The sequence below is a fragment of the Erpetoichthys calabaricus genome, chromosome 11 (assembly GCF_900747795.2).
Source record: "Erpetoichthys calabaricus chromosome 11, fErpCal1.3, whole genome shotgun sequence".
Classification (NCBI taxonomy): domain Eukaryota; kingdom Metazoa; phylum Chordata; class Cladistia; order Polypteriformes; family Polypteridae; genus Erpetoichthys; species Erpetoichthys calabaricus.
In genome coordinates, this window is record NC_041404.2 from 166481485 (window position 1) to 166494514 (window position 13030).

Genomic DNA, 13030 nt, shown 5'->3' on the forward strand with positions numbered 1-13030 from the left:
CACCCAAAAGGCAGCCTTTTTCTGATCAAATTCGTCTGTGAACTGAATCACTCGCAGAACTTTTCACAGTTCAATGGTCTCTCTTCAGTTTTTGTGAAATGTCTGTTGTTTTAATGCCTTTTGCAAGTCACTGGACTATTTCACACTTAAGAAGGATCTTTCTACGTTCCCATGTTGCATGAGGACTATTACTTACATAATAATGTGGAATAACCTCTTAAAGTAGGTTTACTTTAAATAAAGGTCACGTTCAAGGCAAAGTAATTAGCAAACATCTCTGAGCTTGATGCTAATTATCAAAAAAAAAAAAAAAGATGTGAGAAGTAAAACAAGAAAAAACTTTCACTAAAACTGTTTATTTTACTGAAATCCTACTGATATGTCGCTTGTGAATTTCCCATTGGGATTAATAAAGTATCTATCTATCTATCTATCTATCTATCTATCTATCTATCTATCTATCTATCTATCTATCTATCTATCTATCTATCTATCTATCTATGCATGCGCTAGCTAGCATAATAGTTTAAGAAGCCTTGATACTATTGTGTTAAGAATTGTACACTGCTTAGACACATTTCCTTGTGAGTCCTAATTTTTTTTTTCTTTATTATTATTTTTTGGATAATTTAGAACTGTTGGAGGATATTTTAAGAGAAAGACCCCAGGAGGCTGATGGAATAGACTCGGTGATTGTAGTCGACAATGTCCCTCAAGTTGGACCAGAACGATTAGAGAAGTTGAAAAATGTCATACATAAAATTTTCTCAAAATTTGGGAAAATCACCAATGATTATTACCCGGAGTTTGATGGGAAAACTAAGGGGTTAGTATATCTCATGAAAATTTTGACAATCTTTTATCAAAATATTTTTGTCTCAGGTATATGATTGTGGCCAAGTTGCTGAAGAAGTGGAATAAAATAGTTGTGTATTCAGAACTGACTAGAATCAAAACTTGCCATACTAAAGTTGCACTAATGTAGTACTTGGTGGAACCCCCATTTGTCTCCAGAACAATCTGACTACTTTAAAACATGGAGGCATTGAAGTGGCAGAAGCATTTTTGGGCTTTTTTTTTTTTTTTTTTGGCCACACAATCCTGTTGCCTGCTTCCCATTTTATCTCATCCCAAAGATGCACTTTTCAATTTTCGATCTGGACACTGTGTGCAGGCAGTTAGGCTCTAAAGATACTGTCACATGCATGTAACTACCTTGGGATGATCAATGCTTTGTGACATAGTACATGATTCTGCTGGAAAAATCCATTTAAAAAAAGGTAGAGTGTAGCTATAATAGGAAGGTCATTGTCAGGAGCAATGTTTAGGTTCTCTATGGCATTCAGATGACACCCAGTTGATATTAAGAAGCCTAATGTGCTCGAAGAAAACATTCCCTATACTGTTCCACCACCATTGTGTACCATTATGGATTGATCCACAGAATAGGCTAGATTGTAGAAGTGTTTCAAAATTGCCATTGTCTGTGCATAACAGTAGTGTACAGTATATGTAGTAACTGTATCTTTACAAGATACTTATCTTACAAAGTACTACATACTTGCACCATATTAAGGTATTTTTTGAGAAATGGTTCATATATTCTGAGAAGTGTGGGTCATTGCTCCTAAATATAACTGACTTATTTTTTTGAAATGATTTTACTTTTCACAAACAAAATGTTTTTTATGTATTGACGTATGTTAAAAGGTGACAGTGCTCAGATTTATTCTTCTTATTGGACAGTTTTGAATCCAGCAACTCTGTGTTTTACAAAAGGGGATCTTTGGTCAGGTTCATTTTTTGTTATACCAAAAAAGTAATATTTTTACAGAAATTATCAGTATATTTTATAGTAATGTACTTGTTGGTTTGATGTTATCTATCCGATGTGTAGGTATATTTTTCTGGAGTATGCATCTCCTGCAAATGCTCTTGAAGCTGTGAAAAATGCAGATGGGTACAAGCTAGACAAACAACATACTTTCAGGGTCAATGTCTTCACCGATTTTGACAAGTAAGTTCCAATGAACAGTTTATTTACTAATGATTTAAATGTATATACACTTTTCTACTTTTGTCATTCTTTTGCGGGCCACATTGAGCTTCAAATAAAAAATGTAGTTAATTCAATTTAAGTTTAAAAACAAGCAAAAATAAATTGTCAAGTAAATTATTAAGGTACATAGGAAATTAATATAATTTCAAAGCAAATATATTATGGTGGTCTTCTTTGAACTTTTTGCTGTACTGAATTCACTGTAACTGTGTTTAAACCAAACTCCAATCCGTGAAAAATATTTAAAATTGGGTAAGCTGCAATCTTTCGCTCTGTTTTCTATCCATCCATCCATTGTCTCCCGCTTATCCGAAGTCGGGTCGCGGGGGCAGCAGCTTGAGCAGAGATGCCCAGACTTCCCTCTCCCTGGCCACTTCTTCTAGCTCTTCCGGGAGAATCCCAAGGCGTTCCCAGGCCAGTCAAGAGACATAGTCCCTCCAGTGTGTCCTGGGTCTTCCCCGGGGCCTCCTCCCGGTTAGACGTGCCCGGAACACCTCACCAGGGAGGCGTCCAGGAGGCATCCTGATCAGATGCCCGAGCCACCTCATCTGACTCCTCTCGATGCGGAGGAGCAGCGGCTCTACTCTGAGCCCCTCCCGGATGACTGAGCTTCTCACCCTATCTTTAAGGGAAAGCCCAGACACCCTGCAGAGGAAACTCATTTCAGCCGCTTGTATTCGCGATCTCGTTCTTTCGGTCACTACCCATAGCTCATGACCATAGGTGAGGGTAGGAACATAGATCGACTGGTAAATTGAGAGCTTTGCCTTGCGGCTCAGCTCCTTTTTCACCACGACAGACCGATGCAGCGCCCGCATTACTGCGGATGCCGCACCGATCCGCCTGTCGATCTCACGCTCCATTCTTCCCTCACTTGTGAACAAGACGCCGAGATACTTGAACTCCTCCACTTGGGGCAGGATCTCGCTACCAACCCTGAGAGGGCACTCCACCCTTTTCCGGCTGAGGACCATGGTCTCGAATTTGGAGGTGCTGATTCTCATCCCAGCCGCTTCACACTCGGCTGCGAACCGATCCAGAGAGAGCAGAAGATCACGGCCTGATGAAGCAAACAGGACAACATCATCTGCAAAAAGCAGTGACCCAAACCTGAGCCCACCAAACCGGACCCCCTCACCGCCCTGGCTGCGCCTAGAAATTCTGTCCATAAAAGTTATGAACAGAATCGGTGACAAAGGGCAGCCCTGGCGGAGTCCAACTCTCACTGGAAAAGGGTTCGACTTACTGCCGTCAATGCGGACCAAGCTCTGGCACCGATCGTACAGGGACCGAACAGCCCTTATCAGGGGGGCCGGTACCCCATACTCTCGGAGTACCCCCCACAGGATTCCCCGAGGGACACGGTCGAATGCCTTTTCCAAGTCCACAAAACACATGTAGACTGGTTGGGCAAACTCCCATGCACCCTCCAGGACCCTGCTAAGGGTATAGAGCTGGTCCACTATACCCTCTGTTTTCTAGAAAGATTCAAATACTGTAGTTCAGTTCATTATTCAGAATTATCTTCAGCATGTCCTACTAAAACAAATTTAGCACAGATTACTTTTAAATTGGTTGTTACTAAAAACTTTTCATAGACTTGACTACTTAATAAATGTTAGCCAGAAGGTATACAAAATTTGAAAAAAAAATGTGGAAAGAAATTGAGTTTGCTGTTGTATAAAAAGTACTTGTTACCTGTGTCTTAGTGTATTTCATAAACCGTAAATCACACTCTTGTTAAATGTGGGGTCAGGTGCTTTCTTACTGTTATGCTCAGTGCAAGCTCCACCTGTGCAACATGTGCAATGGGATGTAATATTCCTAGGCCTTTAAGGACTTTTGGTGGAGTTTGCTTGTATGGAAATGTGGGATTTGCATTGGCAATGAAGTCATTGTATCCTTGCAATCTTTCAGCATATGTAAAATGCAGTTATGAACATATATATATATATATATACACACACAGTCATATGAAAAAGTTTGGGAACCCTCTTAATTCTTTGGATTTTTGTTTATCATTGGCTGAGCTTTCAAAGTAGCAACTTCCTTTTAATATATGATATGCTTTATGGAAACAGTAGCATTTCAGCAGTGACATTAAGTTTATTGGATTAACAGAAAATATGCAATATGCATCATAACAAAATTAGACAGGTGCATAAATTTGGGCATCCCAACAGAGATATGACATCAATACTTAGTTGAGCCTCCTTTTGCAAATATAACAGCCTCTAGATGCCTCCTATAGCCTTTGATGAGTGTCTGGATTCTGGATGGAGGTATTTTTGACCATTCTTTCATACAAAATCTCTCCAGTTCAGTTAAATTTGATGGCTGCTGAGCATGGACAGCCTGCTTCAAATCATCCCATAGATTTTCAATGATTTTCAAGTCGGGGGACTGTGACGGCCATTCCAGAACATTGTACTGTATTTCTCCTCTGCATGAATACCTTTGTAGATTTTGAACTGTGTTTTGGGTCATTGTCTTGTGGGAATATCCAACCCCTGCTTAACTTCAACTCTGTGACTGTAGCAGGTGTTTTTCTTGGAATGCGGTGTTCTTCCGCCATACAAAGCGCTTTTTGTTCTGACCAAATAACTCAATTTTTGTCTCATCAGTCCAAAGCACTTTGTTCCAAAATGAATCTGGCTTGTCTAAATGAGCATTTGCATACAACAAGCACCTCTGTTTTGTGGCGTGAGTGCAGAAAGGGCTTCTTTCTCATCACCTTGCCATACAGATGTTCTTTGTGAAAATTGTGCTGAATTGTAGAACAATGTACAGATACACCATCTGCAGCAAAATGTTCTTGCAGGTCTTTGGAGGTGATCTGTGGGTTGTCTGTAACCATTCTCACAATCCTGCCCATATGCCGCTCCTGTATTTTTCTTGGCATGCCAGACCTGGGTTTAACAGCAACTGTGCCTGTGGCCTTCCATTTCCTGATTACATTCCTTACAGTTGAAACTGACGGTTTAGACCTCTGAGATAGCTTTTTGTAGCCTTCACCTAAACAATGAGACTGAACAATCTTTGTTTTCAGATCTTTTGAGAGTTGCTTTGAGGATCCCATGCTGTCACTCTTCAGAGGAGAGTCAAAGGGAAGCACAACTTGCAATTGACCACCTTAAATACCTTTTCTCATGATTGGACACACCTGTCTATGAAGTTCAAGGCTTAACAAGCTAATCCAACCAATTTGGTGTAATCAGGATTGAGCAGTGACATGCATTCAAATCAGCCAAATTACAAGGCGATCCCAAATTTTTGCACAGCCAGTTTTTCACATTTGATTTAATTTCATACAACTAAATACTGCTTCACTAAAAAATATTTGTTTGGAAAACACCCCAGTACTCAGGTGTTCCTAGGAAATGAAAGACATACCACTGTTATCTTTTTTGTTGAAAGTAGAGTCAATTATTATGCAGGCTGAGAGGGGTTCCCAAACTTTTTCATATGGCTGTATTTTTTTTTTTTGGCTACCCAGACTTTTAAGATAATGCCATGTCTGATACACACAGCTATGTTCTTAGAGATCAATATCTTAAATGACTGCAGCTTTCATGTGCAGCACACCCACTGACTTCTTTCTTGGCGAAAATAGTAATAGTAAATGAACAGTTGAATATTCAGTAATTCCGTTCCTATTATTTAAAGTTATAATATTGATCTTAAAAAGATTGATTAATATCCATCAGTATTCAGTTTTGTTTTTGCAATAGTTCAAGAACAATTATTGTCCGTAGCATTTTTAATTATTTACAACAACTTATTTCATTCGTTTGTAACTATAATATACTCTTGGATTCAATTTCTGTTCAGTTTATTCTTAAATGGAAATGTTCTCCAAAACAAGGCTCAGCACACTTGTACAAAATTAAAAACACAAAATAATAAATATGAAACAATTTGACATTACATAAGCATGCACTTTAAATGAACCATAATACATCTGGAAGTTTTGTCTAAAATATATTTAGGTGAGGCCAACTTTCAAAGCATATACTGTATAATATGTAATGTTTGGCATTGTGGCATAGTGTTAGAACTCCTGCCTCACAACCCCTTGGACCTGAATGAAGTTCCTTGCTTGGTTGTTGTCTGTGTGAAGGTTTCATATTCCTTCTCTGCCTGTTTGTCTTTATATTAAATCAGGTTTATTCCAAAATGCCTACAGTATTTATTTGGCTAACTGGCTACTCAAAATTCTCTGTTATGAATAAATGTGTTAGTTTCCTGATTGGTGCATCATTTGTGCTTGATACCATCAGTGTTGTCTCTGACTCATTGTGATGCCGTAATGAATAAAGCTTATTTAGAAAATAGATGGATATGTATATTTACATTTTTCTTTTAACTGTCTGTGAACATGTGTGAATGAGGGAAAAATAAACCCTGAGAATTTGGACTTTTTTTTTTTTTTAGATACATCACCATAAGTGATGAATGGGAAACTCCAGAAAAACAACCATTTAAAGATTTTGTAAGTACAGAAATTCTCTCTACTCATTTTCTTTATAATATCTTTTTATCTGTATACTTTTGAGGTATGAAGTGAAACATTTTATTCTCTAATAGGTGGTAATCAGTTTTTTATTGCAGTTTTCCACTGTTCATTGGTAAATTTTGGTCTTATTTTCAGAAGTTAGTATGACTTGAAAGCATGTGCTTTAGGATGGAGTGTTGAACTGTTGCAGGAGAACCTCCTGTCACAATCCTTAACACTAGAAAATAGTAATAATAGCAGTTCATTACTCAAAATTGGGAGAATCCGGGCTCGAACCCGCAACCTTTTGATTAGAAGTCGGCAGTTCTTACCTCTACACCAGCAGAGCAGACATGTCAGTTTGGTGTAAATTGATATTTGGACTTGGGTTTTTACTCATTGACAGCACCATTGCGAATTGAATTTTTTCTTTTTCTTTGGTTATATTCTTGAATAAAAGCACATTTATTTTGTTACACATTTTGTGAAAGTGTTTATTTGATATTTGGACTTAAGTCTTCACACATTATACAATTCACATCAGCATTTTGTCATTATTGCTGTAAAATTCTGTTCTAGTTATGTGTTCAACGTTTCTTGCCTCTCATTTCCAGTCATCCTACATTTACCCAAATTGTTGTACTGTAGACACAGAACACACATGGAATGTATTTATTCCAAATATCAATCGTAACAAACTTAACATTGTTGTATTAAAATGGTTTACATTTTTTAAACAGTCAGAAGCATGGGAAAGGAAAGTGATATGCTCAGGGGGGGTCGCACAGATAGTCAGACGTGTTGATTAAATTTAAAAAAATAATAATCATGCAGTATACTCCCTAAAATTTGTGGCAGGGTGATCAGTCTTTACAGCTTTTTGTTTCTTTTCATTTTAAAGGGTAATGTTCGTCATTGGTTGGAAGACTCAGACTGCAGAGATCAGTACAGTGTGATCTTTGAATCTGGAGAACGTACAGGCATTTATGCCAATGATGTTAAAGAGCCAATTACAGTTGAGGAGCGAGCAGTAAGTAGTTTATAAAATGCTATTTTGTCATTTTACATAAAATTTTCATACTTTTTTTTATGGTTTTGCATTTTTCATTTACAATACCAATATGTAATGCTATTGGATAATCTACTGGCAGTCTTTCAGTCACATTCTTTTTCTTTTATATAGCGGTGGACAGAGACATATGTACGGTGGTCTCCTAAAGGTACATATCTTGCCACATTCCATCAGAGGGGTATTGCGCTGTGGGGAGGAGAAAAATTCAAACAAATCCAAAGATTCAGTCATCAAGGAGTACAGTTGATTGATTTCTCACCATGTGAAAGGTACAGTGTTTGATCTTATTGTAGTGTAGTATGGCCATTGAAGAAAGTGTAACACATGCATGTACCTCCACGCTGTTAAAAATTTAGATATTGTGTTAACTATTTAAATCTGAGTAATTGAATTATGAATAACAAACATTTGTTTTGTTTACCTTTAAACTTAATTCAAATGTGCAGATATTTTATCTTGATTTTTAAACATAATCTTATTCCTGTTTTGCCTATTTCAAATCCTAGGTACCTGGTCACCTTTAGTCCACTGATGGACACAAAGGATGATCCTCAGGCTATCATTATCTGGGATGTTTTGACTGGACAAAAGAAAAGAGGTTTCCATTGTGAAAGTTCTGCACATTGGCCAATCTTCAAGTGAGTGTAATAAATGATCAAATTCAGCAGGCTGAAAACGTGCTGTATGTCACTGAAAAGTCATCTTTGATTTTTATCAAAGTATGTTTAATTTTTTTAATAGCTATTATGTTTACTTTGCCTCGAAATTCCGTCATTCTGTATGTAAACAAAAAAAAAAAAAAAAATTGTAAAGAAGTCTGAAGACTCAAGTAAAAGACGTTTTTGTTAGTCCTCACTCAGATATAAGAATTCCTTTTGTTAAGGAAGAAGCAAGTCTAATGAATGAAAAGAGAATAAATTAATTAAAATAGTGATTGGTTCTTCATCAATGAAACTTCAGAAAAAGTTGTATTAGAATAATACAGCGTCAGTAAATGGTATTTAATGCTAATAAGAGGCTGGCACTTTAAGCACTAGGTGAGGATGTTTTTCTTTAAACTATAGTTTGCTTTTTCTTTAAAAATTGGTCATAACCGTATTAATTACAAGAAATGTAGTTATTAAGAGTGCATTTTTTGACAAAGGTGTAATACAGAAATCATTGACTGAATGTTAGATGCTGAAATACAAATGATTTAAGTGAACCGTAAGTAAGCTAAATAAAGAGTCATCCGTAGGGATCAGTGAGTGCCACATCACTCTTGGTTGTAAGATACTAAAAAGCTGTAATTTGACACTGATGCACAGTGTATAAGTTTTATTTGAAGTAGTTTTTGGGTACTTTTTACCACATAGTCAAGCCTGTCTATATTTTACTTTGAGCATTAATTAACAACATCATATAACATTTTATGCCAGTAAAAAGAATATTACCAAGCTTGATGAAATGTTTTCTTGAGGTGGGCATATGTTCTATTACACTATTTCCTTACAATAATCTTTTCAATATCTTTCTTCTTGAAACATATTATAATAATGCTAATAGGACATATTAGACTACATTAATACAGTAAAAGTCTAAAACTACTGGGCATATCATAAAGATGACTGTTTTTCAGTGCTTTATATGTCAGTAAATTCAAGAAATATGTCAAATTCTAAAAATTGTTTAATCCAATTCTGGCTCAAGGTGATGCCTGGCAATTTGGAATCCACAGCTCTTCGTACTTGCTTGTCTTGGCATATGAATTGAAAATTGGAGGACCTGGAAGAACACCTATGCAAAGACCACATAAGCAACATCATAATTCTTGAAGTGGTAGCACTATCATAATCAGCCTATAAAAGTATATACTATAATTTAATAAAATCTGAAAAGGATTTTATTTGCTTATTTTCAAAGCAGTGGCAGTGTCATAGTAATGTTTCTTGTAGCTAAAAGCTTATTCTCTGCCCCCAACCTTCAGTTTGCTTGCACAATATATAAAGCTGTACCACATTGGGTGTTCCAGCAGAAGGTGCAATTCTCCAACCTAATCTTTCCCTAATATGTCAAGAAACGGTTCGTTGGACATTCTTCCTTTACAGCAAAAGTACACTGTATAAGTTAGAAGTGTTATTCAATTTAATGCTGTTTTGTTTTTTTTTTTTATTACATGGTGGACTGTCAGATTTTTAATAAAGCTAGCAAACCAGCTGCACATTAAATCATACTGTAAGCTGAACAATATTTACTTGTCAATTAGAAAATGACATTCTAAGTTGTGTGGCTCTCCACTTGCCATATCAGAATAAGGAAGTTATACAATTCAACTGATGCAAGCTGTCTTTGCACAGTTAAATTGTCCAATTATAAGGTGTAATTGTTGTTAGCAGAATGAGAAATTAGTTTTTTAGGCGTGTTTTTTTGATTGATTAGTGTGTGAGGGTATGCTTCTTATTCAGTCTTGACAGATTGAAACCACTTATATCTGACCATCATTAACACAACCATTTTCATTTTAGGTGGAGTCAAGATGGAAAATTCTTTGCAAGAATGACACAAGACACGCTCAGTATTTATGAGACACCGGTAAGAAAAATGTGTGTTAGTGAATTGTGTAATTAACTCTTGTGGCATGTGAGCCTGATACAGAAATTGTTTTATGGACTTTTGCCTGGTGAGTTATTGGTGCTTGTTAATAATTACAAATCAGTTTTTTTTCTTTCTTTCAGTCAATGGGACTGTTGGACAAGAAAAGTTTAAAAATCACAGGGATAAAGTAAGTGAAAATGTTGATCTTATTTATTTTCAGCAAGCTTGGGCTCTGACCTCCCTTGGCCCTGAATGAAACTTCTGGGCTTGAGAATGCTTTGTAAATTTCTATAAAAAATGTCAGTAGTATTTCATACAAGTATATCCAGTCATGCCATGCTGTAATAATAATAATTTTATTTCAAGGGATTTTTCTTGGTCTCCTGGTGATAACATAATTGCTTTCTGGGTGCCTGAAGACAAGGATATTCCAGCAAGAGTAACTTTAATGCAGCTGCCGTCAAGACAAGAGATCAGAGTCAGAAACCTGTTTAATGTAATTGACTGCAAACTACATTGGCAAAAGAATGGGGACTATCTATGTGTTAAAGTAGACAGGACCCCTAAGGGAACCCAGGTAAGCATATATAACTTATTACTTACAATGGCATACAAAAGTTTGGGCAACCTTGCTTAAAACATTTTGTTACTGTAAATAGTTAAGTGAGGAGAAGATGAACTGATCACCAAAAGGCATAAAGTTAAAGGTGACACGTTTCTTTAATATTTTAAGCAAGAATACATTTTAATTTCCATCATTCACAGGTACAAAACACCAAAAAAATTAAAAGGGTTTGAAACAAAGGTTTGGGCACCTGACATGGTCAGTAATTAGTAACACCCCCTTAGACAAGTATCACAGCTTATAAACGCTTTTTGTAGCCAGCTAAGAGTCTTTCAGTTCTTATCTGGGGGTATTTTCGCCCATTCATCCTTGCAAAAGGCTTTAATTCTGCAAGATTCTTGGGTAATCTTGTTTGCACTGCTCTCTTGAGATCTATTCACGGATTTTCAATGATGTTTAGGTCGGGGGACGTTGATGGCCAATGCAAAACTGTCGGCTTGCACTTCTTGAGGTATTTCCTTGTAGACTTGGAGGTGTGTTTCAGATAATTATCTTGTTGTAGGATCCATCCTCTTCAGCTTCATACTTTTTTACAGATGGTGTGATGTTTGCTTCCAGAATTTAGTGGCATTTAGTTTAATCTATTCTTCTCTCTAGTGACATGTTCCCTTAACCACAAACTGCAACACAAGTCTTAAGCATGATCAATCAACCCCCATGCTTTATAGTTGGTGAGGTGTTCTTCTCCTGGAATTCGGACCCCTTTTTTCTCCAAACATACCTTTGCTTATTGTGGCCAAAAAGTTCTAATTTGACTTCATTGGTCCACAGGGTTTTTTTCCAAAAATGCATCAGGCGTGTTTAAATGTTCATTTGCAAACTTTAGGCACTAACGTTTGTGGCTAGTATGCAGGAAAAGGTTTTCTTCTGCTGACTCTACCATGAAGTTCATGTTTGTTCAGGTGTTGCTACATAGTACTGTAGAAGAGTGCACTACCATTCCAAAGTCTGGTAAATCTTCCTGAAGGGCTTTTGCAGTCAAACAGGGTTTTTATTTGCCTTTCTAACAATCCAACAAGCAGTTCTTTCAGACTGTTTTCTAGGTCTTCCAGACCTCAACTTGACCTCCATCATTCTGTTAACTACCATTTCTTAAGAACATTAGGAACTGAGGAAACAGCTACCTGAAAAGGCTTTGCTATCTTCTTGTAGCATTCTCCTGCTTGGTAAGCATCAGTTATTTTATTTTTCAGAGTGCTAGGCAGCTGCTTAGAGGAGTCCATGGCTGCTGATTGCTGGGACAAGGTTTCAGGAGTCTGAGAATTCATACAGCTTTGCAATTTGCATCACCTGGGGTTTCTTCACGATGATTATGAACAAGCTGTAGCCCTAACCAGCTAAATAAGGCCTGAGAACTTGGTAAAAGTTTTCTGAGACCTCAGATATCTAAGGATGCCCAAACTATAGCATGGTGATCCTTTCCTTTTTTCACTGTACAATGGTAAAAAAGCAGTACACTAATCTTGCTTATAATGCCTTTTGGTGATCAGTTCATCTTCTGCTCACTTAATTATTCACAGTAACAAACATTTTAAGCAAGGGTGCCCAAACGTGCATGCTACTGTATGCAAAATATCTCCGCAACTACACTTGCACATTTTTGGATTAATGCAATTTTGCATTGTACATTGTAAACTATTGAAATGGTTAATAACTAGAATATGTGGGAATATATTGTTAACAAAAAAGAAATCTTAAGGAAAACATTTTTCTCAGTGAAATGTCTTATATTTTTAGGGTGTTGTGACCAATTTTGAAATATTCAGAATGCGAGAAAAACAAGTTCCTGTAGATGTGGTTGAAATGAAAGGTAAATTTATTCTTTTTTAAATATTCCTGGCCTTATCTTTTAGATGCATTGATTGCATTGATGCATGCATATACATTTATAGAAAAACACTGACATTTGTTTCCTTTTTACGTACCACTCAATTGCTAATCCATGTCCAGTGTTTCATGTGCACAAACATTACTTTAGAAAGCAGTCATATTGCTTGTGATTTGGATAAACCATTAGATTTGTTCTGATCCTCGTCATCTAGATGCATGATGACTGCGATGTGAGTGAAGCAGCACAGCAAGATTTCTTTGATTTTAATTTTTAGATTTTATAATACAGTATATATTGTGTATTTTTAGTTTTTAATGTTGTTTCTGTAGGGTTTCTGTTGAAGTTTAAGAAAGAAGGGTTCCAAATAAAAAGCA

General features: G+C 36.6%; 1 protein-coding gene across 1 annotated transcript in view; it reads left to right on the forward strand.

The window, feature by feature from the left end:
* eif3ba (eukaryotic translation initiation factor 3, subunit Ba) overlaps positions 1 to 13030 on the forward strand; it is a 32450-nt gene that overhangs the window by 4439 nt on the left and 14981 nt on the right. The window contains exons 2-11 of the mRNA XM_028791518.2: positions 634 to 826; positions 1898 to 2017; positions 6494 to 6551; positions 7456 to 7584; positions 7738 to 7895; positions 8133 to 8264; positions 10131 to 10197; positions 10341 to 10387; positions 10567 to 10777; positions 12563 to 12635. Coding sequence (XP_028647351.1) covers positions 634 to 826; positions 1898 to 2017; positions 6494 to 6551; positions 7456 to 7584; positions 7738 to 7895; positions 8133 to 8264; positions 10131 to 10197; positions 10341 to 10387; positions 10567 to 10777; positions 12563 to 12635 — 1188 coding nt within the window. The remainder of the gene's footprint in view (positions 1 to 633; positions 827 to 1897; positions 2018 to 6493; positions 6552 to 7455; positions 7585 to 7737; positions 7896 to 8132; positions 8265 to 10130; positions 10198 to 10340; positions 10388 to 10566; positions 10778 to 12562; positions 12636 to 13030) is intronic.